At 42.1% G+C, this 25,880-nt stretch overlaps 2 protein-coding genes across 3 annotated transcripts in view; both read left to right on the top strand.

Annotated features, from left to right (window-relative positions):
• Window positions 1-316: 316 nt before the first annotated feature.
• syt16 (synaptotagmin XVI) lies at window positions 317-22,691 on the top strand. Of its 2 annotated transcripts, none has more exons than XM_084013776.1 (7): window positions 317-431; window positions 12,056-12,232; window positions 15,431-15,652; window positions 16,605-16,783; window positions 18,534-18,992; window positions 19,560-19,749; window positions 20,791-22,691. In XM_084013776.1, the coding sequence occupies exons 1-7, from the start codon at window positions 419-421 to the stop codon at window positions 21,102-21,104; spliced, it is 1,554 nt and encodes a 517-aa protein (XP_083869902.1). In that variant the 5' UTR covers window positions 317-418; the 3' UTR covers window positions 21,105-22,691. The 2 variants fall into 2 exon arrangements, with proteins under 2 accessions (XP_083869902.1, XP_083869901.1); XM_084013775.1 differs by lacking the exon at window positions 317-431 and adding an exon at window positions 4,085-4,160.
• Window positions 22,692-24,358: 1,667 nt separating this feature from the next.
• The window catches only part of LOC311016281 (uncharacterized protein), a gene marked incomplete at its 5' end in the record, with an annotated part of 7,951 nt that continues 6,429 nt past the window's right edge, over window positions 24,359-25,880 (top strand). Inside the window, one exon of the mRNA XM_084013882.1 lies at window positions 24,359-24,424. Coding sequence (XP_083870008.1) covers window positions 24,359-24,424 — 66 coding nt within the window. The remainder of the gene's footprint in view (window positions 24,425-25,880) is intronic.

Below are 25,880 nucleotides of genomic sequence, written 5' to 3'. Positions count from 1 at the left end.
TTTCGTTGTTTTGTAGGGTTGCATTGATGGAGACGAGTTCAAAGACCGTGGAGAAAATGGGAAAGGTAAAAGTTCTCTTATTCTGTTCTAATTTCAAACACATCATTTCGAGACTTTACGTCACAAATCAGTAAATTGACGGGACAATTATTATTATTATTATTATTATTATTATTATTATTATTATTATTATTATTATTATTATTATTATTATTATTATTCCGAGGTTTAGTTGACCAGTGTGTGTAAAACGAGGATTGTGTGAGCCCCGTTGAGCGTGTGGGTTTGTCCTACAGGACTTGAAGGCGTCACCGTTCGCCGCTGTGAGGATGAGGAGCGGCGGGGACGCTGCTGCCTCCGCTCCGCCGGTCACACACTCGCTCCCGCTGCTCGTCTGAGGGCTGAAACAGGCGCAGCCATGGCCTCGGACAGTAAGTACCACCGTCTTCCTCATCGTGTGGCCGCATCCAATGTTGGTTTTATAACCCGGATGGATGCTGATGTTTGTTTTCAGGTCCCACCCCCCCTCATTTTGGGGATTATTTTTTGACGTTTTGCAGGCTGGAAGCGGAAGGATGCGTAGGCCAGGTGCTGTCGTTTTTTTGTTTTTTGTTTTTGCATTTTTATCCACATTATTGCTATGGTCGGGCCTTTTACCGCCTCCAAACAAAGAAACGGTCTTATAACATTTCAGTGTTTATTCCCGCGGCGCTCAGAGTGCATTGTGGTCCCCACTGGAGAGTTGGTAGTTGCCTAATCATGGCCACTTCACGGACGCGTATCTCTGCACCTCCTTCTAAACCATAACATTCTCCATCTCCATGTGTTTTATACAGAGAGCCTGGCATCTTTTACTGCCTTTGTTAATATTATACATAATAAATAATAATATTCAATATTATTAATAACAATACTATATAATATAAGTGTTATTAATAATAATGTATTATTATTAATATTACAAATTGTTATTTTTTCACAATTATATTAAATTTTATAAAAAACAATAATATTATGTATAATTATTTTTAATAATTTTTGTATTGTCTGTGGCATCTTTTACTGCCTTTGTTAATATTATAAATAATAATATGCAATATTAATAATATAATACTATATCATATCATTGTTATAATAATCTGTAATATTACTATTTGTAATAATATGTAATAATGTCACGTTGCAAGTTATTTAAAAAAAGTGTGTCATTTTTTTAGACCTTTTAATTTGTACTTCCACTCCACTGCATTTCAGATGAAACTACAATTATTTTTACAAATACCGTTAATTCACAGATTAACATATTAACAACATATGCAGTGAGTAAACTACCAAAACAGTATGCAAAGTATACTCAGAATTGTAACCTCGAAACCGACTGCAACTTCTACACACTTCTTACACACAGTAATTATAATAACAAAACAAATGAACCTGCTGTGATTTCAAGTTATTAATTGCACTTATGAATTTTGGTTTCTTGCATTGGGACGGATCAGCAAACCTACTCGTCGTAGCTGGTAAAACACAGGTGAAACTCAAGCGGACATCCATTCAGTTTATTATTTACACCTGTGTTTTTACTGCTCCGTTTTATTATAACCATGGATAATTAATGAACCTTCCATAGACTTAGTTGGAGCTGAAACCATCGATTATTTGAATTATTGATTCATCTATAGATTTTTTTATTATTATTATTGTTCCGTCTTAAAAGTTCTTAAAGGAGTCATCACCTGGAAATCGCAATTTCTCTTGTTAAAACATGCATATCTGTGTTTGACCTCAGTTGAAACTTGCCTGAAAGGCTGGAGTTTGAAAGTGGCGCCGTTTTTTCGCTTCTGCTCTTTTTCCGAACAGGAATAGCACACAAGGGTGTGCATTCCTAAAGCACGAGATTTTGATTCTGCGCCTTCGGTGACGTCACCGTGGCGGCTACTTGCATAAGCCCACCCCTCTTTCACCACCCAACCCCCCCCCCCGTCCGCTACCTGAAATCGCCGAAGCGCCGCCATTATGTTTTGGAGTCTGCATGCAGGCAAGCCCCCCCGGCTCTGTCCTTCCTGCGGCGAATCAACGCGCGCCTCATTACATATTATACAATGCACATCCGGACCAGTCAAAACCTCGCGCGTAATCTCGCGTGATAAAATCGCGGTACGAAAAAGGGTCAGAACAAGCTCAATGTTTGATTAAATTTTTTTTTTTTTTTTCTAATAAGTTTTACGAATTGATCCAAAGCGATCCAAGGGGGGCTGGATACGTATAAAACCAGGTGATGACTCCTTTAAGTGTTTTTCTCAAATACTTATTTTGGTTGTAAATCATTTTATTTAAAATTAAGATATTCTATTTACAGTGTTGTAAAATTACAGTCTCAGTAAAATTCAAGTCTTCACATTTAAGAACATAATCTGCAAACTTTTGTAAAAAAAATTTACTTGACAGAAGATTTAGACAAATTAACAATTCTACTGATCTTGTCATGCTACATGTGATTATAACAATTATAGTGCGACAATCTGAATTTTTTTTCTTTTGTCTCTTTGCAAAGTGTTTGAGGGCCCGTTTTACACAACGTTTTCAACATAACACAAATGTGCACAAACACAAATGTTATTTTAATGTTCTGGCCGTTTGTTTCCATGGCGACGACAGCGTTGTGGTTGCGGGTACTGCGAACGTAAAAACTTTTGAAACCACCAGGATCCGGAGTGAAATCTTTATGAATACGTAACTCCAGCGTCTGCGTAAACTAGCAAAACTTGGTCCCCATGGAAACGGTGACATCGCGACGATGGTAACGACTAGCGAATTACCATGCCACGTTTGTGTCGCTCCTCCGACAAAGTGTAAGATTTTGCGACACCTTTACTGTGAGTTCAACGCAGTCGGATTACACCAGAAGGAGTCCATTAGAAAGTTTCACCGCCACCTACTGGCCTGGCATGCACACTACAGCTTCTTAGGTTAGGTTTTTTTTTTGCGGATCAGTGTGCGAATCGTTTTTTTGTTTGTTTGGTTTTTTTAAACAATGATGTCTAAACAAGGAACTTTTTTTTAAAGGCATTAAATGCGTTTCGCACCTGCTCTCTCACCTGCTCTCTCACCTGTGGCCGTGATGAATGCTGCCAAGATGCTTCGGCGGCAGGAAGCAGCCGGCTGCGTGCGTCACGGCGTTCCTGGTTGTCGTGGCCTAGTTACTGGCTGCTTCCATGTTTAATTCATAGAGTAGCTCTCAATCGAGACTCATGAGTAATATTTAATGCTGCTGTGTGTGTGTGTGTGTGTGTGTGTGTGTGTGTGTGTGTGTGAAAACTGCCTATTTCCTTCCTGTTTATTTGAGCGTTGTGGCCTACTGATGGGCAATCAGACTCCGCACGCTGATTGATGGAGCCACATCAAGAATTCTCAGATTTGTTGACGTCACAGTGGGTGAAGTTAATGATGTTAGAACCGTCCTCTAGGGGGCAGTAGAGCTCCTTATAGCCACTGTAAGTCTCAGTGTTTCCAGATGCAAATCATCTGGAAAAATAGGCTAAAACTACCCTAAACTTCTGAGAGCGAGGAAGAGGACAGAAACCTTGACCTTTTAGGGAGAGGAGGTGCGGTTGGCCCTGTTGCTAGGCGATGCAGTCTTTCAAAGAGGTGTGATTGGTTGACGTAAAAAATAAAAGAAAGATGCACTTTTAAGTTTTGTCCTTCGGTCCGGTCTACAGAGGATAGAGGAGAGCAAAATAATAAAAATGGAGGCAGTGGACATGATGTGCTTCATGTGACTGCCGCTTTGATTCAAATCCAATCGTCACCGCTCAGAGCAATGCATCTTGGGATACGTTTGGGCCATGAAGGATCCATTAGTTGGAGGAGGGTTTTGTTTTTGCCTTCCTCCCTGTTGTTGTGTCTCGGTGGTGTTCAGGAAGAGACGCCCGCCTCGCCCAGCAGGAGGCAGGAAGGCAGCGCTGATGGACGGCTCATATGGGGGGCGAAGGGGGGCGGCTCAAGACCGGGCGGTTAGATTTCACCCAAAAGGAGATCAGTAACATTAAGGCGAGAGTTTAGGAGAGTTTTGTATTTGGTGAGTAGACGGAAAGAAAGGAGTAAGGAGGAGGTGGCGATGATGAGCAGTGAAGGAGGAACCACTGAGACTCAGTCAGAGTGTGAGTTTTTGATTTGACTTATTCCTGAAAACGATGAATATGAAAACGTTATGACGTGATGATCGAACCTCTTGTCTTGTTTGGTTTCTTCGTGCTGTTATTAGACTTTATTTTACTTTCTGGTGTCGATGGACGGACGACAAACAAATGTGTTGCATCGTATTTACTCAAGTAAAACCACTACTATAATAATAATAATAATAATAATAAGTGAAAATGTAAGTGAAGTCAAAGTAACGTCAGTGTAATCAGTAAAGCATTAAACCGTGACTGTTCTACTATGATTTATATCCTTTTATTAAATTATAATTACTAGTGCATTAATGTTAAAGTGGGATTTCACTGTTGTAGTTGGTTGAGCTCATTTTGAATGAATGATAATGTATTTTTATCTGCTCTTATATAAGCTATCAGAGTTGGAGGAACGTTAGCGGCTAGGTCCAACACGTCTGCTAAATATAGATTTCATAGATTTATTTCAAAGATGTTACAAAACACAAAATACAGGCTATAAGCCAAATAAATATTGTATGACAGATCTCTAACTTAAAAAATTAGCTTAATGTTGATCACATGTACAGAAAAATTATAATTTTAATATAAAAATATAATGATAAAAATCCCCAACAAGGTTTTATCCTGAAGCCTTTTACTCTTGTTAAGATAAAAGTTAAAATATGCTTTTTCAAAATACCTAGCAGTAAAATAAATATTATTATAACCTTTATTAAATGAATTTATAGTCCGGGTGAAGTGCAGCCTGCAGCCAGCAGATGGCGCCTCAACATCAGCGTTGTAAAGCTTTGTTGTGAATGTTTCTAAATGGATGGATGGTGTTGCTCCAACCCTTTATAGTGCTCTCACATCAGGAAGTGTTTTAGAAGCCTCCGAGCCAGAAAAATAATAAACGTGTGCCGTAGATCATTTGTGGCTGATATGAAACAGAATACCGGATGTTTTCATGCAAATAAAATATTAATATCTGAGAATAAAGATTGGATATTGTATACGCAGTCGTCAAATTGTTCCTCAAATTGACCCAAAACATTTTTATGTAGCAGCTGATATTAATGTTTAATTATCAAAGATGACATTAACAATAAGTTGTTATAAATAATACTTATGGAAGAGCCAAAATTATGTTTAACTAAATGTTGACTTGCCTGTGCTGTCAAAGAGATATAATAGTGATATTTGGTATTTTATGCTTTCCTACATTTCTAATCCCCCGTGGCTGATTTAGTCGTAAAACTGCTTTGAGCTTTTCTCCCGGTGGAACCTCCCCACAGCTCTTCTTATTCATAGTTGTGTTCATCTCAACCCTGAGAGCCCATCGCATCCTCCCGGCCAATCAGGACGATGAGACAGACAGCGCCATGGTAACATGAGTCCTTCTTACATGTGGGTGGGACAAGGCACACTCATTATACCTTAATAGAGCCACTGGGTTGTTTCCAGGGAAACTATGATTCTTTTTTCAGTGTGTGTGTGTGTGTGTGTGTGTGTGTGTGTGTGTGTGTGTGTGTGTGTGTGTGTGTTTTGCCTTGCGGTCAGTGAGTTTGAGTCAGACTGAAAACATGATGTGTTGATGTTTCTGGGTTGATCTAACCTCCAATCGAACAACAACAGCAGATGAACGTCACGTGGCGGCTCCGGAAGTTTTTCTTTTTTCTTTCTTTCTTTTTTAATCCATTATCAACCACAACAAAAAATACCAATCGTAGCAAATACATTACATGTTATTTTCATTTATAAATATATAGATTTTTAAAAATGCAACAAAAGAAGTCCGACCAACAAATCAAAGAGCTTAAAAAAACCTCACTGAACAAAACAAAATAAATCACACCTATCATGGAAACAGAAAACCAGTAACAATATTGGAGCAAAACTGCCAAAAATTTAATAATTTAATTAGAAATAAATAAATAAATCCTAATTAAGTAGTAATTACAAGGTCCCATGGTGGTTCACAGGAAGGGGGCGGGACTTAGCCTCTATGATCCAACTGGCGGTTGGATCATAGAGGCTGGGTCCGGGTTATGCAAATGTTCGGCTTGATGACTATTATTTGGTTTAGAAATCAAATTATCACAGGCTTATAAAGCTGGGAGGCCTTAAACTGTCATTCTCTCTGCTGACCACCAGGGGGCGACTCCTCTCTGGTTGTATAGAAGTCTATGAGAAAATGGTCCTACTTCTCTCTTGATGTATTATCTCAGTAAACATTGTAAACATGAGTTTATGGTCTCAATCTCTAGTTTCAAGTCTTCTTCAATCCAGCATGATGTTCATTTAGTACATTATGGTCCATTTAGAGTCCACCAGACCAGGAAGCAGGGGATGCTTTAGGGGGCGGGGCTTCCCTGCTGATTGAAAGGTCGCTACCAATGCTAGTTAGCTACTAAGATGACTTTAACACTTAGCTGTAAAGTTAACCTTGAATTATAGAAGCTAACTTTGTTAGCAGCTTCACACCAGAATCCACATGGATCCAGATCCACCTGTCGCTCCTCCACAGTCCAAATATGGTCACTTCCTTCACTGGATGCAAAAAAATCCCAAATTCCATTATGGGGGGGCTCGATTATTTTACGCCACATTAACAACAATTTTCATGATATAGCACCTTTTAAAAGTAAATGATCTGAATACAGCAGAGGACACACACACACACACACACACAGTGCTAAAACTAATTAGCTACGCTAATGAGTGACCTTACAACGAACTGAAAGAAACAGCAGGCGCTCCTTTTATTCATGCCTAAAAAAAGAAGACAGAAACTACAAAGCTCTGTGTTCGTCCTCCTCGGGATCCTCCTTAATGAGCGTTAACGACGTGGCCTTCGCAGCCACCGCCGCCGCTTCTTCTTCTTCTTCACATCAAAGTGCTCTCTTTTCTCCTCACTTCAAAGCTGGGCTGGAAAAGTCAGCAGCTGCATAGTAATCAGGGGATTTAATATTCACACACATAAGCAACCTTTTCACAACCGGGCCTGTCACAGATTAGCCATTGTGATTTTTATTTATTTCGCTTATCGCCGCTGGTTCGATCTCTCCATCTCATTATCCTGATCCCTCCGCCGATGCCTCTCGTTGACTTCTGGGAAACATCGCCTCCCTAATCCTCGTTTGATCATTAATTCATTACAATTTGACTTCAACACGTTCAACAAACGGGTTCATCAATACTCGGCTGGTTTTCCTGCCGCTGTGCTAACACAACACAACCCCCCGTCCACCGGGATTATTTTAGATTCATGAGATAATTTTTTCTGACGTAAAGTTTATTTATTTGTGAGCTAAAAACACAGAAGCTAATAAGTAAAATTTTTTGACATTTTTGATGCGGTTTCCTAACAAAGTGGACGTCGGGGATCATCTTCTGTGGACAACGAATATTCACGACAAATGAACAGTTTCGGTGTGGCGTGATCGGCGTTCACCAGAAACGTCGTAAACTAGTCTGTTTTTGGAAGATTTATTTTATTTTTTGCTTTTGTTTGCCTTTCTGCAACCAAAAAATATTTATTAATATCTTGTTAAACTTAAAAATTCATGCGTCAAATCGTCGTTTTCAGGAAAGTCAGACTATGAAATTGTTAAAAAAAAAAAGGAGCCGAGAGAGGGGAGCAAAATTTGTGACTTTATAAAGTGGCAAATTTGCTATCTTATGGGTGTTTATTGATTGGGGGGTGGTTGGGCTAAGATGCTACATCCGGTCAAGCAACTTGTTTACTTCCTCTATGACATGTGAAAGCTACCGCTAGCTACCCTCATACACCGTCGTACAGATGCTTTTGGAAGACGTTTTAATTGTATAACTAAATCTATTCATTCAATTTCACATATTTTAAGTTATTTTTAACTTTGAACAATAAATTATACAATAATAATAATGTGACAATAGTTGAGTTTCATAGTTATAACTTGGTTTAAACCCGTCGGATCAGTTTCATCAGTAAACACACCGTCTTGTTTGAACAGTTGTAACTCTGGGAAAGTGTTTGATTGGCCGACAACAACAACAACAACAGCGTCACTCAACCACACACACACAGGCGTTGTGGTCTTGTGGTTCGTGAGCAGGTTGTGTGTCGTTGTTGGACCCGAACACGGACTCATGGATCCCTTTGGAACGTTTGGAACGACCCGCGGTCCGTCTCGGCTCAACTCCACGTCCGACATCATCCCCAAGCCCCGGCTCCAGCCGACGATACAACGTGGGTAAAAAAAAAAACATTATTGTGTGTTAATTAGGTCACCTGTACTCGCCGTGGTGGGTTTGAGGCGCGTGGGATATTTCGTCTTTGGGGATGAATGAGAACTGTATGATACATAATTAAGACATAATTAAACTGTAAGACACAAAATAGTGCTAAAATATAGTAAAATGCTTTACTGTAAAATAAAATCTAATATAGTACAAAATATAAATATATGAGCGCGAGATGTAAAATAAGTATACATTTATAAAGTAAAGTATCATATCATGTAAAAAATTGAGTATACACGACAACTAATATTTATATATATTTATATGTATATATATCAATATATATATATATACATATATATCAATATATATATGTATATATATATGTATATATATCAATATATATCAATATATATATATATATATATATATATATTGATATATTGATATATATACATACATACATATAGTATTTAGACAGTGCAGTAGAATGTGTGTCTACAGTATATTGTGTGGTAGTAGTATAAAGTACTTGGTTTACTTATGTGTTTTTATGCTAATTAGCAAATGTTAGCACACTAAACTAAGATGGTAAACATCTCCATGTGTCGCAGTACAAATATGCAAACTAAGAGATGTTTACCATGTTTATGTACCTTAAAGAGTAAATGCACACTTTTTGCATCCTCTGAAATTAAGCTCATAATAAGTTGTTTAATCTTCCTCATTTACCGGCTGTTGTTAGTGTGTGTGTGTGCGTGTGTGTGTGTGTGTGTGTGTGTGTGTGTGTGTGTGTGTGTGTGTGTGTGTGTGTTGCAGGTGTGAGGCCAGACTTTGACCCAGGGTTTCTTCCTGTCCATCTGGATGCAGACAGTAGGAGACTCTCTGGGTCTCCAACACTGAGCTCAGTGTCTGTGAGCGACAGAGCAGCTGAGAGGGGGGTGGGGGGGGGACTCCGATTTACAGCCGCACCCGAACGCACCATCCAGACATTTACCATCACATGGGGCTGTGTCGGGGAAAAACTTTAACACTTAGCTGTAAAGTTGAACCTTGAATTATAGAAGCTTCAACAGATGGATCCACATCCAGTAAGGTTTGCTGCTCAGATCCACCCGTCGCTCCTCTACACTCCAAATATGGTCACTTTCTTCACCAGTCCAAAAAAATCCAAGATTCAGAACTGTCGTCCACAAACCGACGGGTTTGATGCACATCAATTGTCGATGTCAAGACAAAGTAGTCTCGATATGTTGACCGGTTCACAAAACGTGAGAAAGTTCCTTCCTTCCTTCCTTCCTTCCTTCCTTCCTTCCTTCCTTGTACTTGTGATCCCTGACAAACGTGATCACCAGCTTGAACTCATCCAGAACTCGGATTATAACGTGTCACACCCTCCGCTGATTCAACTAAACTGGCTCCGCGTGTCACATCGGATTAACTTTAATGTCGCGTTATTAACATTTAAAAGTGCTTCCTGATCTTACCCGCTGCTCTGATCCGCATCGCTGCCAGCCGTCAGCTTTCCAACCAACAGCTGCATCTTATATTTCCCAAGTCAATCGTTGAGCGATCCTCCGATGCCTATTATACTTTATTGATATTTTATTACTACTTTTATAATTATGTGATAGGTAGTTAACACTGAGAACCATTAAAAGGAGCCATTAAATAATATATTTTATTATTATCATCATTACCATTTTATCATTGTGTGAATTTGTCATCTTAGTGTCATAACTAAGAAATTAAAGAAATTAAATTAGATCCACCTTTGCCAGCTAAAACATTAAATTATAATCAAATAATATAAAAAAATGGACCATTCTGCATCATGACTACTTTTACTTTTGCTAGTTTAATTATATTTTTATACTTAAGTAACACTTTAAATGCATGGTTTTTTACTTGCAGAGTATTTCTACACTGGTGTTTAATACTTTTACTTAAAAATGCAGTGCGTGCGGCATCTAGTGGTGAGGTTGCAGATTGCAGCCGACTGAAACTTCTCCCACATACAAAAACAAAAAACGTGGAAAAAAACGGAAATGCTGGTGTCTAGAATCTGAAAACAACAACATGGCGGCTGGCTCTGTACGAAGATGTAAACGTCTCCAACGCAACATTTCTTATTATTCTATTCTGATAACGACCCTGAACGAGCGCTTCCTCCACCACCGACACAGAAACGCTGCTGCAATCAGCTTCTGTTGTTGCTCATTATTTGTGCCACCACACACACACACACACACACACACACACACACACACACACACACAGAGACACACACACACTGTTGCCTGGCAATGATGTGAGCGGATGTTTTCACTGCAGATTAATCAGGTACATCTGTACTCGGCTCCTAAAAATGACGGCTTTGTATGAAATGAATAAAACATGACAATATTACACACACACACACACACACACACACACCTATGCCGTCAAGTCTCTTTGGCGTCGGCTCTCAGCAGGATGTGCACTCGTCTCCGTTCGCTCCCCATTGATTCGGTCCTCTGCTTCTATGAGGCGTTGCCGTGGAAACGGGAGACGGCGACCCACTCCTCCCCCCTCCACCCGCCACCGTTACGCGTCTCTATTCATCTGCGTTGAGAGTAGTACGCCTCATGTCACCTCAACTTCCTCCTCTCATTTATTTACTCTCACGTCTCGTTCTTTCTGTTTAGTTTTTTTTCTGCCTCTCGTTAATTTCCATCCTCTATTTTCTGTCTCTCTTTCTATTTTCTCCCACTCTTCTCTTTTCTATCTTTTACAAGTTGCTTGTTTTTCCGCTAACAGGCTGTTGGCCGTTGCTATGACAACAAGGGAAAGCTACTGCTAGCATCTTAGCCCCAAGTGCCCCCGATCAATAAACCTCATAAAAATAAAACCCAACATCATAATCACCCTCAGGACCTTAACGAGGCGTTGTGATGTATTCATTGGAAAAATAAATGTACGTACATTCATGGGAAGTTAGATAGCATAAATGCCGGTTGTTAGCATCGTAATAAACATCGCAAATGTGCCACTTTTTTCTCTGAATATTGCCCTCCTCCCTCGGCTCCGTGTTTTCCTTTTTTTTTCTTGCAGTGGCCGTAATACGGCGTAGAATGTTTGTGAGATTTTTACATCAAACTTTGATTTTTTTGCTCAACTGTCTCGCACATTTTCCAAAATGTGATGTTTTAGTCTTCCTTAACTTTGCTCGAGAAAAAAAACTCACATCATGAATCGTGGCCATGTTCGAGATCTTTGCCTGATCATATCGCCCATCACTCGTCCTCTTAACGCCTTACGTGAAAAACGCCTTACGTGAAAAACGCCTTACGTGAAAAACGATTGTCCAATCAGGACTTTGTCTGCTTTTAATGTGAACTTACAACCTTTACCTGCTCTTGAGCAAGGCACCAAGCTGTCGGTTTAGCCCACCTGTCGTTTCTGCAGTCGCTGTTTTTTTCTTAACTATCTCTGCTCTTGAGCAAGGCACCGAGGGTTCCTCAAATACTAAAGTATCACTCATTCTGTCTGTGTGTATCACATGCGTACTGTGTGTGTGTGTGTGTGTGTGTGTGTGTGTGTGTGTGTGTGTGTGTGTGTGTGTCCAGACTGTCTGTTTGTCTGGTCTGATCAGTGTGTCATTGTGTGTCCTCTCTCCCTCTCCCTCCTCCTGCCAGTCCCTGCGGAGGCCATCGGCTTCCTGTCGGCGGTGGGCTTCTTCATCGTGGCGTTGGCCGTCCTCTTCCTCTTCATCAACAAGAAGCTGTGTTTCTCGCGCGTCGGCGGGATGCCGTGTCTGGAGCACCAGCACCACCACCGGAAGAAGATCCGGCTGGGCGCCCACCACGGCCTCGGTGAGTCGGGACCGACCGTGTGGTGGTAGAGGTGCTAATAATCTGCATGGTTGGTACGGGGGCTGGAAATCCTTGAAAACACTTGAATCTTAGTGTGGTGTTTTCAAGGTTTTGAAAAGTGCTTGTATTTATAATAAAGGTTTTGAAATGTGTGTTGTATGTGATGACATCTATGATATAACAGAGAAAAGAAGATCTCCATATCTGAGGGACTGAAAACAGCATTTTGTGACATTTCTTTATGAAAAATGACTTTTGATGATGAACAGATGATGAAAATAGTTGGTGATTATATTTCTGTGGATCTGTTAGTGGAATTAGTTTTCCTTTCATTTGTGGTCCTTCTGTAAAAAGCTGTCTCCAAACATCATGTTGGTTGTTTAGAGGACAATAACATCTCATTTAATGTGATGAACAAGTGACATAATAAGTAGACTGAATACTGACCATTGGATTGATACAAATATGGAGTTTACCACAGCTGGAAGGTGCTGGAAAAGCATGGGAATGCACCTGGAAATGCTTGGAAAGTGCTTGGATTTGACTTTGGAAAGGTGTAGGAAGCCTGTTTATAACCCCAAACATCTCAGTGGGAGGGCGAGGACCTCCTGTTTGCATTACGATGGAGAGAGAGAGAGAGTGTGTGTGTGTGGGTGAGTTTGTATTTGTGCGGCGGTTTCCGTGGGCGATGTGTTTACACGAGAAAGAGTAGCGTGATTCAGCCGCTTGGTGTCACAAAGCTCTCTGAACATACCGACATTAAAAACCCAGCAAAGAGAGGAAAATGAAAAAAAGAAAAGGGAGCTCGGTTTCTATTTTTCATTCTCTTCCTGCCGTCATCCAGTAAAAACTCTCTTCTTTCCTCCCATCTGTCAAACATCCAGAGCAAAGGTTAGAAAGGTCAACAAAACTTTAAATCAAAGCATAACGCCGCTGATTTTATAGATAGCCGATCAAGAGTTGATCAATCAATCAAGTATGTTTAATTATATGCCACGTAGAAGTGGCGTTATCATGTTGTTCTAATCAGAAATCACAAAATAATGAATTAAAATAATAAATAAAATGTTTATATTTCTGTATATACATAGAAAGTCTGTTGTCAAAGACATATTTTACAGTTTAAATAAACTTTACTGTCCAAAATGACATCAGTGCACTGAAACAGTAAACTTAACTGGTGATGTAATAATTATGATAATTATAAATCACTATAAATAATAAAGATTGGCTGGTCGTTAAACAATTAAAGCAGAGAAAAAAGAGAAAACTCCTGTTTATTTTATTTTGCTTTGAAGGATTCAGACATCGCTGAGAGTATTGCGACGCCTACATTTCCCATCATGCCTGCAGGTCGCCTCATGCTGGGCCGTTTGTCATGTTTACTTGTTTGTGATGTTTGCAAAATGTTCGTTTTAGTTACTTTTTAGTTTGTTCAGAACGTCGGAGGCTATCGGCGCTGATTGTTGCTGGTTTTTCCTTTTAAACGTAAGTGATTTCTTTGATCACGTAGTTATTCGATGCGACGTCAAGCAGCTTGCAGGTGGAGGCTGTGAGTCAAACAGTGAGCAAACACCCGTCTGTTTGTTCGGTTCTCACCTGCGGCAGGTGGAGTCTCTCTGGTATTTCCAGTCGGTTTCCTGAACAAACATCACATCCTGGTTTTGGACTCAGCAGACGGAGAGTCGGGGCTCTTAAGTTTACGTTTGAATTCTCTTAAGCAAATTATTGGTGTAAATGTTTCGCCTGTAAACTGTAGACCCGAGTGTTCCCCCTCCGTCTCCTCACCACGACTCAGAGGTAAATATTGTACTTTGTGCTCCACGAGTCTGACGGCTTTACTTCCTGTCCAGTGATCCGGATTCATGATGATCTGATGATCGGAAACATCAGAGATAACACAACATATTTACTGCACCGTCAATACTTTTACCTTCAGCACTTCAAGTATACTTTTACTATCATGTATATTTATGTATACGTACGATTTTTACTTATAAAGGAGACTTTTTCTTTTTCAATTAGGGTTTGGGAAATGCTTTCTGTAGCCCTGCTTATTTCAGTGTGTGTGTGTATATTTGTGTAGCAAGATCATGTGTGTGTGTGTGTGTGTGTGTGTCACTGCGCCACATTACTCCACTCTGGAGTGTTTCCGCTTGTGAAAAGCTTGAGAGTACGCAAGTTATCAGAGCAATCAGCGGCTTCCTTCCTCTGCAGGTAACCATGGTGACCGCTCAGGTGGAGGAGGAAATGGGGGGGGGGGGGCTGCCACGTCACTCATTCAGCTGTTGCTATACAATATCTGGTCATTAAAGAGAGAGAGAGAGAGGATGCGTGGGTTATTCTACTGGAAGAAAATAACACAATAACACAATCTCTGTGTGTTGGTTGGTTTAGATTCTAGTTGTTTTCAAACCTGCGTTGAGTTTGACTTGTTTTTCACGGCGGTGCGGTTCGTTAGGGAGGATTAACACAGACTGCACCGGTTTGGTTCAAACAAACGCTGATGTGTTTAGTTCAGTTTGTTTAGTGAAAACTCTGGTGATGGTGACTAACTAACTAACTAACTAACTAGTCTACTAAATAAAAAATAACTAAATAACAAACTAATCGACTAACTAACTAACCAATTTACTAATTAATCTACTAACTAACTAACTAACTAGTCTACTAACTACATAAATAACTAACTAACTAAATAACTAACTAACTAACCGCATCGTTTCACTAAACTCACTCAAGTGTTTTTCTGCTTTCTTTCCATCTGGATCTCCTCTCCACTGTTCCTTCTCTTCTCCTCTCCTCTGTCTCCTCTTCGTTTCCTCTCCTTTCTCTCCTCTTTGTCTCCTCCTTTCCTCTCCTCTTTGTCTCCTCCTTTCCTCTCCTCCTTTGTCTCCTCCTTTCCTTCACCTCTTTTTTGCTCCCTTCCTCTCCTTTCCTCTCCTCTTTGGTCCTCTCCTTTCCTTTCCTCTCCTCTTTGTCTCCTACTTTCCTCTCCTCTTCGTTTCCTCTCCTTTCTCTCCTCTTTGTCTCCTCCTTTCCTCTCCTCTTTGGTCCTCTCCTTTCCTCTCCTCTCCTCTTTGTCTCCTTCTTTCCTCTCCACTTTCTTTCCTCCTTCCTCTCCTCCTTTGTCTCCTCCTCTCCTCCTCCTCTCCCAGTTCCTCCTCCTCCTCACCCTGTGTGTTCTCCTCCCTGCAGTGAACAGCTTCGGCAGCGGTGAAAACTCCTCCGACAGCAGCTCCTCCGACAGCGAAGAGGAGATCCAGAAGCAGTTCGAGATCTCGGTGTCGCGCTCGCAGAGTTTCCGAGCCTCGGCGGGAGCAGGAAGTGGCGGCGAGCAGCAGCTGTCGGTGAGCCGGCGCCACAAATTCAACCGACTGTCGGAGGAGGAGGGCAGCACCGAGCCGTCGGACTGCGAAGGTGGGGCGCCAAAATCGTCCTCAACACACATTATCAGATCACCTAGTTCACCTCCGTCGAGCCGGAGACCTGAAACTCCCCAAAACAGGAAAAAAAACGCACAAAAAACAGCCGAGATCAGCAAATCCGGCCCGGTGTCAAAGAGCCAAAAGGCCCAAATAAGGTTTTACTGCAGATTAGAGGCTGTAAAGAGCTCAGGGAGGCTCAGTGTGATTGGATGGCTGTGGCGGGGTGCAAGTGTGCCGACGGCGGCATTAATTAGGACACAAATACAAAGAAAAAAACAGGCTTTTTTATATATTTTTATTTCACTTTTAACTCAATTGACGTGTTTGTGAATGAATGAGATTAATAATCCTGAAAATTCTTCTCATTGATGTCATTTCAGCATCGTGCCATTTAACTGAATTAAACATAGACAGCCAAAAGTTTAAGTCATGTGGTTTCCTAAAATGTCCCTTTTGTAAAAAATTACATTAACAATAATCCCAACATCCATCAAAAAAACCTCCCATAATCTGGATTATGTTTTCAGCCTGACTCATGACAGAGTTCTGCAGGGCAGTCCCCGAAATTATGATTTCATCCCAAACTTTTTCTTCCAAAATTATAAAATATGCCCAGAAATACACCTTTGAACATGAATACAACATATATTAAGCAACTTCCTGTTTGTTTAATCTTATGTTGATTTTTTAAAAATGATATGTTATACATGGAACCATAGGCTGCATATTATTGGTTTAATAAGGAACATTATATGATATGTAATAGGGGGTCCCGCCATTGGGTCTCTCTAGGCCTTGGGGGTCCTTGGTCTGAAAACGTTGAAGACCCCTCGTCTTAAAAAGCATTAAATGTGATTTTAAGTGTTTATTTTCACCATCACCCCCCAACAGGTCTGAACCCGACCTCCAGAGGAGCCTAATGCTCTGTTGCCTTCCTCCTGCAGAGACGGAGGCTCAGACCCGGCAGCAGGGTTTCCAGGACCCGCTAAACGCCGCCGCCGCGGAGGTTGAGAGTCCGGCGCCGAGCATGAACCGGCCGGCCGCCGACGGCAGCGAGGACGCCAAGGAGAAGACGAGCAACAAAAATGACGCCACGGACAGCTCCTCCACCTGGAGCCCTGAGGTACTGCAGCCTGAGTTCATTTAGAATGGTCCAATTAAATCACATATTATTAAACAGCTGGTGTTTAGTGTAGAGGTCGGAAAACACGTAACCCCCAACACACATCACCATGGTGCTGGAAGGTGCTGGAAAAGCATGGAAATGCACCTTGAAGAGTGCTTGAACTGGACTTTTGGAAAAGGTTTAGGAACCCTGCAACACGCAAGACACAAGAAAGGAAATAAATAAATAAATAAGCTGGGCAGGAATTACTTAACGGGGTCAGTGATCTGAGCGAGGGCCGTGCTGTTTACCCATCATGCTTGGCAGCAGCGTCGTCATCATCGCTGTCGCGGCGCTGTGAGAGGATTATCACTCTGCCGTGTTATCCTCTCAGGTTCACCGTGGAAGAAACAAACCAACACGGCTCGCCGCCGAGGCTTCGAGGTTTCGTATAAATAGTTGATATTTCCTTCGCTCTCCGGGCTGCGTGTGCTAACAAACAGAAGCTCATGAATAATAAGTGTGTGTGTGTGTGTGTGTGTGTGTGTGTGTGTGTGTGTGTGTGTGTGTGTGTGTGTGTGTGTGTGTGTGTGAATAAATACGTGCTTGACGTGTTTCTGTGTGTTTGTACGTGGAGGAGAGTGGGAATGCAGAATCTGACAACCTCTCAGTCGCCGAATCACACTATGAAATTGGGAGCAATCTGTGCAGCAAACACCTCCCACACACACACACACACACACACACACAGACATACACACGCACACACACACACACACACACACACACACACACACACACACACACAGACATACACACACACACACACACAGACACACACACACACACACGAATAGAAAGGCTTCATAAATAACGAATGAGTTTTGGATCAGTGGAGCTGCAGGAAAACCGGGGAGAGCCGTGTTGTAGCTTTATTTATAGTTATATAACAGCCCTGCCCTTCTACATCATATCTACAGCGTTGGTACGGGTGCTGGAAATCCTTGAAAAAACTATTTTAGTGTTGTGTTTTCAAGTGCTTGGATTTAGACACATCTCATTTAATGTGTTTACCACAGCTGGAAGGTGCTGGAAAAGCATGGAAATGCACCTTGAAATGCTTGAATTTGACTGAGGAACCCTGAATCTACTACCTAAGTATCGAACTGGAGATATTCTTTGAATTAAAATGTGTTCAATGTCAGTCGGATGTTTGCGTTCTCACACACAGCTCCTCTGCGTGGTGCATTCAGGGTCGCAGTTTGAGATTATTACTTGAAATCCACTGTAGAAATAAAGGATTCTACACAGTAATGTGTAAAAACCTAGAATAGTGTTTGTCCCTGTAGAGGAAGAAGTAGTTAACGTCCTTCTCTGCGTGTTGACCTCCTGACCTCTCGCCTTCAATAGACCCGGGCCGCCGCTCCGTGATTATCTTAACTCTCTGCCGTCGCCATGTCGACGGCGACACTCAGCGCTGCTCTGTCAACACTCCACACAATCGATGTTGTGTTTGCCGGCTGTACGGGAGGCTGAGATCGGCTGCATAGGAGGAGGAGGAGGAGGAGGAGGAGGTGGTGTCTCCTTTAGTACAGGATATCTGCTCAGTTTGTGTGTCTGAACATTGAAAGAAAAAGAAAAAGAAAAGCTTTCAGGGAATCATTCGGTGGTTTTAAGGCTTCATATTCAATAAAAAGTGTATTTTTTGAATCAGAAATCTGTTAATTTCACACTGAAAAAGCGACTTTGTCTGTTATGTTCTTCTCAGCAGGAGCAGCCTCCCCAGGACGACGTCTCCTCTCAGCCCATGACCCCGCGACCCCCCATCTCTAAATGTGGAGACCTGCTGGTGTCCCTGCAGTACTGCCCCGACACGGAGAAGCTGCTGGTGACGGTGGTGGAGGCCCGCGACATCCCCGACAAGGCCCGCAGCGGCATGGACTCGTGGCAGGTGCACACGGTGCTGCTGCCCGCCAAGAAGCAGCGCCACAAGACGACGGTGCAGAAGGGCTCGCTGCCGCGCTTCGACGACACCAGCAGCTTCTCGCGCCTGGAGGCGTCCGAGCTGCACATGTCGGCCGTCCGCTTCCGGCTGTACGCGCTCGGAGCCTCGCGGATTTCCCGCCGCCGCATGATGGGCGAGAAGGTGCTGCGTTTAGGCGGGTTGGACCCGGACGGGGGCGCCGTGGAGACCACGCTGGTCCTGGAGCCTCGCAGCAACCTCAAGGTCGGTTGGGTTTGTTTTTTTGGAAAAGACGGTTTCTTCTTCTTTTTCGTCTTCGTCTTCTTCTTTGTCTTCGTCGTCATCGTCGCCGTCATCTTCGTCTTCTTCGTCTTCAACTTCTTCTTCCTCTTCTTCTTCCTCCTCCTCCTCCTGCTCCTCCTCCTTCTTCTTCTTCTCTACATACCTTTAATGTTTCCTAGGATTCTCCAGGATTTTATGGGCTTCTTTTAGGGAATTAATATGACTTCATGGCAGCTTTTTTCAGCATCGTTTTGCAATGAAACAGCAGGAACAATTATTACTCTATGTGTGAATAAATCATTAAAAAACAAAGGAAACAGTTCCAAGTAAACTCTCATTAAAAAGCCCCAGAATTACAAATATCCTAACAAACATACTCTTAATTTATAAACAAAGAAGGTCTCTCTCTCCTCTACCTCACTCACTCCATCATCACACATCATAAAGCTTACACACCTATTTATTTAAACTACACATACACTTAATAATATGCTATTGTTATTGTTGATGAAGTGGAAATGAAATGTGACGTTATTGTGTTCCTGTCAGAGTTTGGACTCCCAGATGAGCCTGTCGGCCGTGTCTCAGAGCGACAGCGCCTCGTCCACTCAGTCGCTGACCCACGGCGGCGTCCCCGAGCTGCTGGTGGGCCTCACCTACAACGCCACCACGGGACGCATGTCGGTGGAGCTCATCAAGGGCAGCCACTTCAGGAACCTGGCCGTCAACAGACCACCAGGTTAGCTGGGATTTAATATCAATAACCAGATGAAAAGGATGCTGAAATAACTCCATCATGATGGTGATCAGTAAAAAGTGCTGAGTCATGCTTTGTTAGGTCTGTCTGCAAGACCACAAGATAACTACTGTTAAAACGCTGGTTTTCTGAATGGAGTCTGGTTGATGGTGCTAGGCTACGCTAACATTGTAGCTGCTCCATCAGCACTCCATATAAGGTCATCTAGACATAAATACAGCAGAGACCTTGTTGTTTGGACCACAGACAGTCTCTGGTTCCTCCACATAGTCTGGTCTGGTCTCTGGACTCATGTGGGCTACTATCTAGACCTCTGGGGGACCACAGACAGTCTCTGGTTCCTCCACATAGTCCGGTCTGGTCTAATGTGAGCTACTATCTAGACCTCTGGGGGACCACAGACAGTCTCTGGTTCCTCCACATGGTCTGGTCTGGTCTCTGGACTCATGTGGGCTACTATCTAGACCTCTGGGGGACCACAGACAGTCTCTGGTTCCTCCACATAGTCCGGTCTGGTCTAATGTGAGCTACTATCTAGACCTCTGGGGGACCACAGACAGTCTCTGGTTCCTCCACATAGTCCGGTCTGGTCTAATGTGAGCTACTATCTAGACCTCTGGGGGACCACAGACAGTCTCTGGTTCCTCAACATAGTCTGGTCTGGTCTCTGGACTAATGTGAGCTACTATCTAGACCTCTGGGGGACCACAGACAGTCTCTGGTTCCTCCACATAGTCTGGTCTGGTCTCTGGACTAATGTGAGCTACTATCTAGACCTCTGGGGGACCACAGACAGTCTCTGGTTCCTCCACATAGTCTGGTCTGGTCTGGACTAATGTGAGCTACTATCTAGACCTCTGGGGGACCACAGACAGTCTCTGGTTCCTCCACATAGTCTGGTCTGGTCTCTGGACTAATGTGAGCTACTATCTAGACCTCTGGGGGACCACAGACAGTCTCTGGTTCCTCCACATGGTCTGGTCTGGTCTCTGGACTAATGTGCCTCCCCCCCCTCTGGTCCAGACACCTATGGGCGCCTGACCCTGCTGAACTCCGTGGGTCAGGAGATCTCCCGCTGCAAGACGTCGGTGCGGCGCGGCCAGCCCAACCCGGTCTACAAGGAGACCTTCGTCTTCCAGGTGGCGCTGTTCCAGCTGTCGGACGTCACGCTGCTGGTCTCCGTCTACAACCGCCGCAGCATGAAGCGCAAGGAGATGGTGGGCTGGATCGCCCTGGGCCAGAACAGCAGCGGCGAGGAGGAGCAGCTCCACTGGGAGGACATGAAGGAGGCTCGAGGACAGCAGGTCTGCCGCTGGCACGTCCTGCTGGAGGCGTAACGCCAAAGAGAGTCAGGATGTTTCTGTTTGAAAAGGGAAAAAGGCGAGATGGAGTCGAGGATTTAGGTTTTCTCAGCACACACATCTGCTGTTGGAGGCCGGTGTTTAAAAGTCACAAAGAGAGCTTCTCTAAATCCTCCTAAAACATTCACGTCTTTCTCAATAAAACATCTCGGCAGGAGATCCGTCGGCCTCCACGAGGAGCTGAGATTATATATCCCATTAATCGCTCTTTATTTGTTTGGTTTATATTTTGGGGGGAAAGCAGCTCCGTTAATGAGAGGAGAAACAGCTGCAGTTTAGTTTTTTCTAGTGAAATGCTGTGTTAGAAAGTACACACCAACTAGAGGTGAGTGTGTGTGTGTGTGTGTGTGTGTGTGTGTGTGTGTGACTTGATATTTAAATCTCGCTGTTCTTTTTAGCAAATCAAAGGAGATGCAAATGGAACAAGTCATTACGATCAATTCCTCAGCTCTTCTCCTCAAAAAACCAGTCAATCATCCATCGATCATTCTTCCAATTAAGTCAATTCATTGATTAAAGGCAAAAAACCCTCATTAATCTGAGTTTTAGGGACTTTAAAAAGTCTCACTCGTCTGGAGTTTTAATCTAGTTGATCTAACTCACTTTAGAAGGTGTGATTTAGACACAAACTGGAAGTTTCCATCAGTTTGTTTGAATCTGAAAGTCAAAAATTTAAATTTGACGAAAATGTAATTTAAGGATAACGGTGAAAAAGCAAATTGCAAGTGCAAAGTGGCGAATTGAGCGTGTTGAGCATCCAATGAGGAACTGGAAAAACATCATGTGACCTTCCTCACATTAACGTCACGTTTTCCCAAATTTTCGAGCTCCTTTAAAGATTCTCTCAATGAACTAATATAAATATTCTCCAACAGCGGCGGGTGTCAAATGTTCCTTTAAACGTACAGAAACAGAACAGAAGCGTCTCATTGGTATTCTCCCGACGCCTGCAACGCTACTACAGACAGGAAGCTCCAGCAGCTGGAGACCCCCCCCCCCCCCCCCCCCCCACGATGCTGAATGATGTTATTTTGGCCTCGTCTCTCCTTCACGTGGGGCCAACAACAAAAAAAGCAGATTTGAACCGCCGTCACCGCTGAGCTGAAAAGAGGCTTTAAATGTCTCACTGCAGCTGTTAGTGCATTTACACAGGAAGTTGTTTTTTTGTGTGTTTTTCTTCCAACGCTCGCTCGGCAGTAATTGGTCGTTTCCAGTCGTACAGTGTGATCCTACCGATGCTCATCCTCTCCCAGTGTGAGTCATGGGGGTCTATTTGTTTGTGTGGACGGACTCTGGAGCCCCTCAGGGTTGGGTTTGTTTGTTTTCTTCAGGCAGGCGACAACAAAGCTCTTTACAAATGATGCTCGCTTGGAAACGCCGAGAAAATTACTCATATATAAGAGATTTTATGGGTTTGTGGAGACCTTCATTTGAATTAAAGGGCCAGTTCACCCAAATGTTCCTTCACGTCCTTGTTTTTGCGCCACAATTTAACCAAAAAAAAAAAAGAAGAACTTCAACCTCCATTACAACACAATGGACATGATTACGGTTCATTTTTTTTCATTTATTGGAAGTTTTTACCAGAAAGACAGACTGGAGACGTGAAAATGGTGTCATTGAAGCACAATATTCAAAGACCATGTTTTTTGGGGGATTTTTTCTTGATGTCTTGTGCAGACATTTCCGATTTCCACTCAACTTTAGGATTCACTTTTGGATTTTTTTTATTTTTTTTTGGTGTAACAATGTGAGTTTATTTTTTGCTAAATTGTCAAATATGGAACCAAATCCTTGGGATATTTGGGCTGAAGGTTTTTTTGGGGCAAGTAAAACTTCTCTGTGTCGGTTTGGAGGAAATATCATGGTTACAGGCTTCGGGACAGGAATACTGTCTTATCCAAATGTATCCTTTCAAAATAAACTTCTTCACAGGAAGTTGGGTTCGGGTATCAAAACCACTTCGGTAAGGTTTCAGAAAAGAGTTGATGTTAACTTGACTTAATATCTCCAAACAAACATTTATGATACTTAAGATTAAGATGAATCTTTCAAAATAGATTTTTTTAATCGTAAATGCGATCGACAGAAGTAAGAAGCTAACGAGCCACACCGCGAGGCTTTATTTTGTGTTGTCAGGGTAGAAGAGGAGGGAAAGTGCTGAGTCATTCCTGCAGCACTTTGTTAGCTGAAAGCTGAACACAGAAAAAACAAAAAAACAACAATCGGAACAAGAGTAAACCCAAGCTTTTATAACTATTATCATCATCATTCTAATAATAATAACATAACTTGTTTACATCAACCTTTCATAACAGAGAGACGGCGGACCACGTCAGCCAGAACACTGATTTATTGATTAATTCAGGTTTCCGGCTCCAAGACTGAAAACAAAAAAGATGGATTATATATGACCAGAAATGCACAACTATCTATCACAATAATCAACAAGCTGCAGATGTGTGACGAGGAAGACGACTTCAGGTAGAAATGAAGCATCGCGTGTGAAGAATAGGAGTGCTGCAAATGCTGTATCGATATTATTGTTTAATTTAAAAAAAATTCAGGTAAACACTCTTCCAAGACCAGAATAATGGGATTCATATATATATATATATATATATATATATATATATATATATATATATACTGTATTACCACATTTGACCTATAATCACATCAAAAACAAAATCCAAGCAGGAAAAAAGTGTGAAATCCACAAACATATTGAGCAAACCATTTTTATAACATAGAATACAAACATACATTGTACACTGTGCAAATTTAACAAACATGCATTCATAGAGAAAAGAGACGGTATTTTACTTTTGTTTCAAAGTTCAGTATTCCGTTATCGAATTGTCGTACAGCAGGTTTTTTTTGTATATCAGCACTCCTGAGTGTGTATAATAGTGACACGAGGAAGTATATTTACTGCACCAACCCGATATATATATTTGATGCATGTTGAGTTGTTGTACAGAATCTCTAATATCTACTCTATATTTTTTAAAATGGTAAATGTTTAATGTTCTTATTAGGATTGGTGTTGACACGTCTGCATGCTCCCGTTTGAGACAATCAGATGTGATGATGAAGATGAAGATGAAGTGCCTGTAACATTTTGAGATGATGAAAACATATCCCCCCCCCCCCCCCCCCCGCATGCTGTAGGACTGCATGCATTGGAATGAGACCAGGACCCCGGGGGTCCAAGTCAGACCACGTTCATGAGACCAGGAACCCGGGGGTCCAAGTCGGACCACGTTCATGAGACCAGGACCCCGGGGGTCCAAGTCAGACCATTTTCAAGTCAGGTTCAGGTCCACAACAGGAAGTTGAAAACTTAAGAGCAAAGGCACCTGAGGTGTTATGGAGAGGCTAAGTCCCGCCCCTTTTAAAGGGGCCCCCAATTTTATTTTGGAAATACTGATGCAGGCAACATTGCGTACGTCACCAAGACAACCGTTAGCTCGGCTAGCTAGCGAGCTAACTTAGCTACGTTCCATCGTAACATTTTTCTTACCCGATGTGTTTGATCCAGTTTTTATCAGCATGGAAGTGGAATAATGAGCTTAAAAAGAAAAAAGAAAAATTTATTAGAAAGACGACCTTTCCTATTGCGTCTTTTTTTTTTTTTTTTTACGTGTAAATTTATCTTTTAAATTGACGAATGTCATATGTGTTATTTATGGTGCAATTCATTTTGGATCCAAAAATTATTTGTCTTCTGCCATCGGTTACCGTACATACTTTTTACAAAATAAAGTCCCGTGGTTGTCCACTGGAGGGGGCGGGGCTTAGTCTCTCTATAATATAACTTAAATGTAGTAGTAGTGGTTTTCATAAACCTGCTAATTTATTATTTTCAAAATAAATGAATTCAGAGGACGATTTAAAAGCTGTGTAAAAAAAATCTGAAAATCCTGAGTTTGATCTTAATTTACATCCATAGTGGACTGGTCTGGTCTGGTCTGGTCTGGTCTGGTCTGGTCTGGTCCGGGCCGTGCATGCTGACCCCCCCCCCCCCCCCCCCCCCCCCCCCCCGCAGCACCCAGAAAGCACTTTTTGTACCAAGTTTTGTGGTTGCCAATAAAACCCAGAGGGTCCCGCTGTGGGACGTCTGTCCACCATCTGTCTCTGGTCCGTCTCTCCGTCCACTCGGACGTCTTCATTCTGAGATCGAGGCTCGAACAACAACAACAATAACAACCCCCCCCCCCCCCTCTTTGTGATTGGCAGCAGAGATTTCCAGTTTCACGCAGGAAATCAACACTGAGTGGATTTTACAGATTAAAGGGGAAAGTTTAATCTTCGGCAGCAGATGCTTTGGTTTTTTTTAGTTGGGCCGACAAACATGTTGCTGTTTATTAGCTAAGTGTTCAACCTTTATTCTTTCTCAGATGTAATGCAGATATATAAGGACACACTTCTTTTATATTCCCGACTTTAATAATCTGCCATTTCTTCACTTTACAATCTGCTTTTTTCCCCAAAAGTGCTGACGAGGAAATTGAAATGCCAATTATAGCCAAGAAACAGTAATCTTTCTCAAATATATATCACTGCCTTGTCCCAACATATGTATATAAGAGCATTTCATCTTGGTAAAAGTCTAAGGTTATTATAGATTACTACTATTAATAATATCATGAATATGAGATGGTAAGAGTTTTAAACTTTCTATTTAGTGACATTTCTTGACGTCAGACATTTAATGTGGTCTTGATGAAGGTTGATAGACTGAAAACA

The sequence above is a fragment of the Eutrigla gurnardus genome, assembly GCF_963514095.1.
Source record: "Eutrigla gurnardus genome assembly, chromosome: 7".
Classification (NCBI taxonomy): Eukaryota; Metazoa; Chordata; class Actinopteri; order Perciformes; family Triglidae; genus Eutrigla; species Eutrigla gurnardus.
This window is presented reverse-complemented; position numbering and strand designations above follow the sequence as displayed.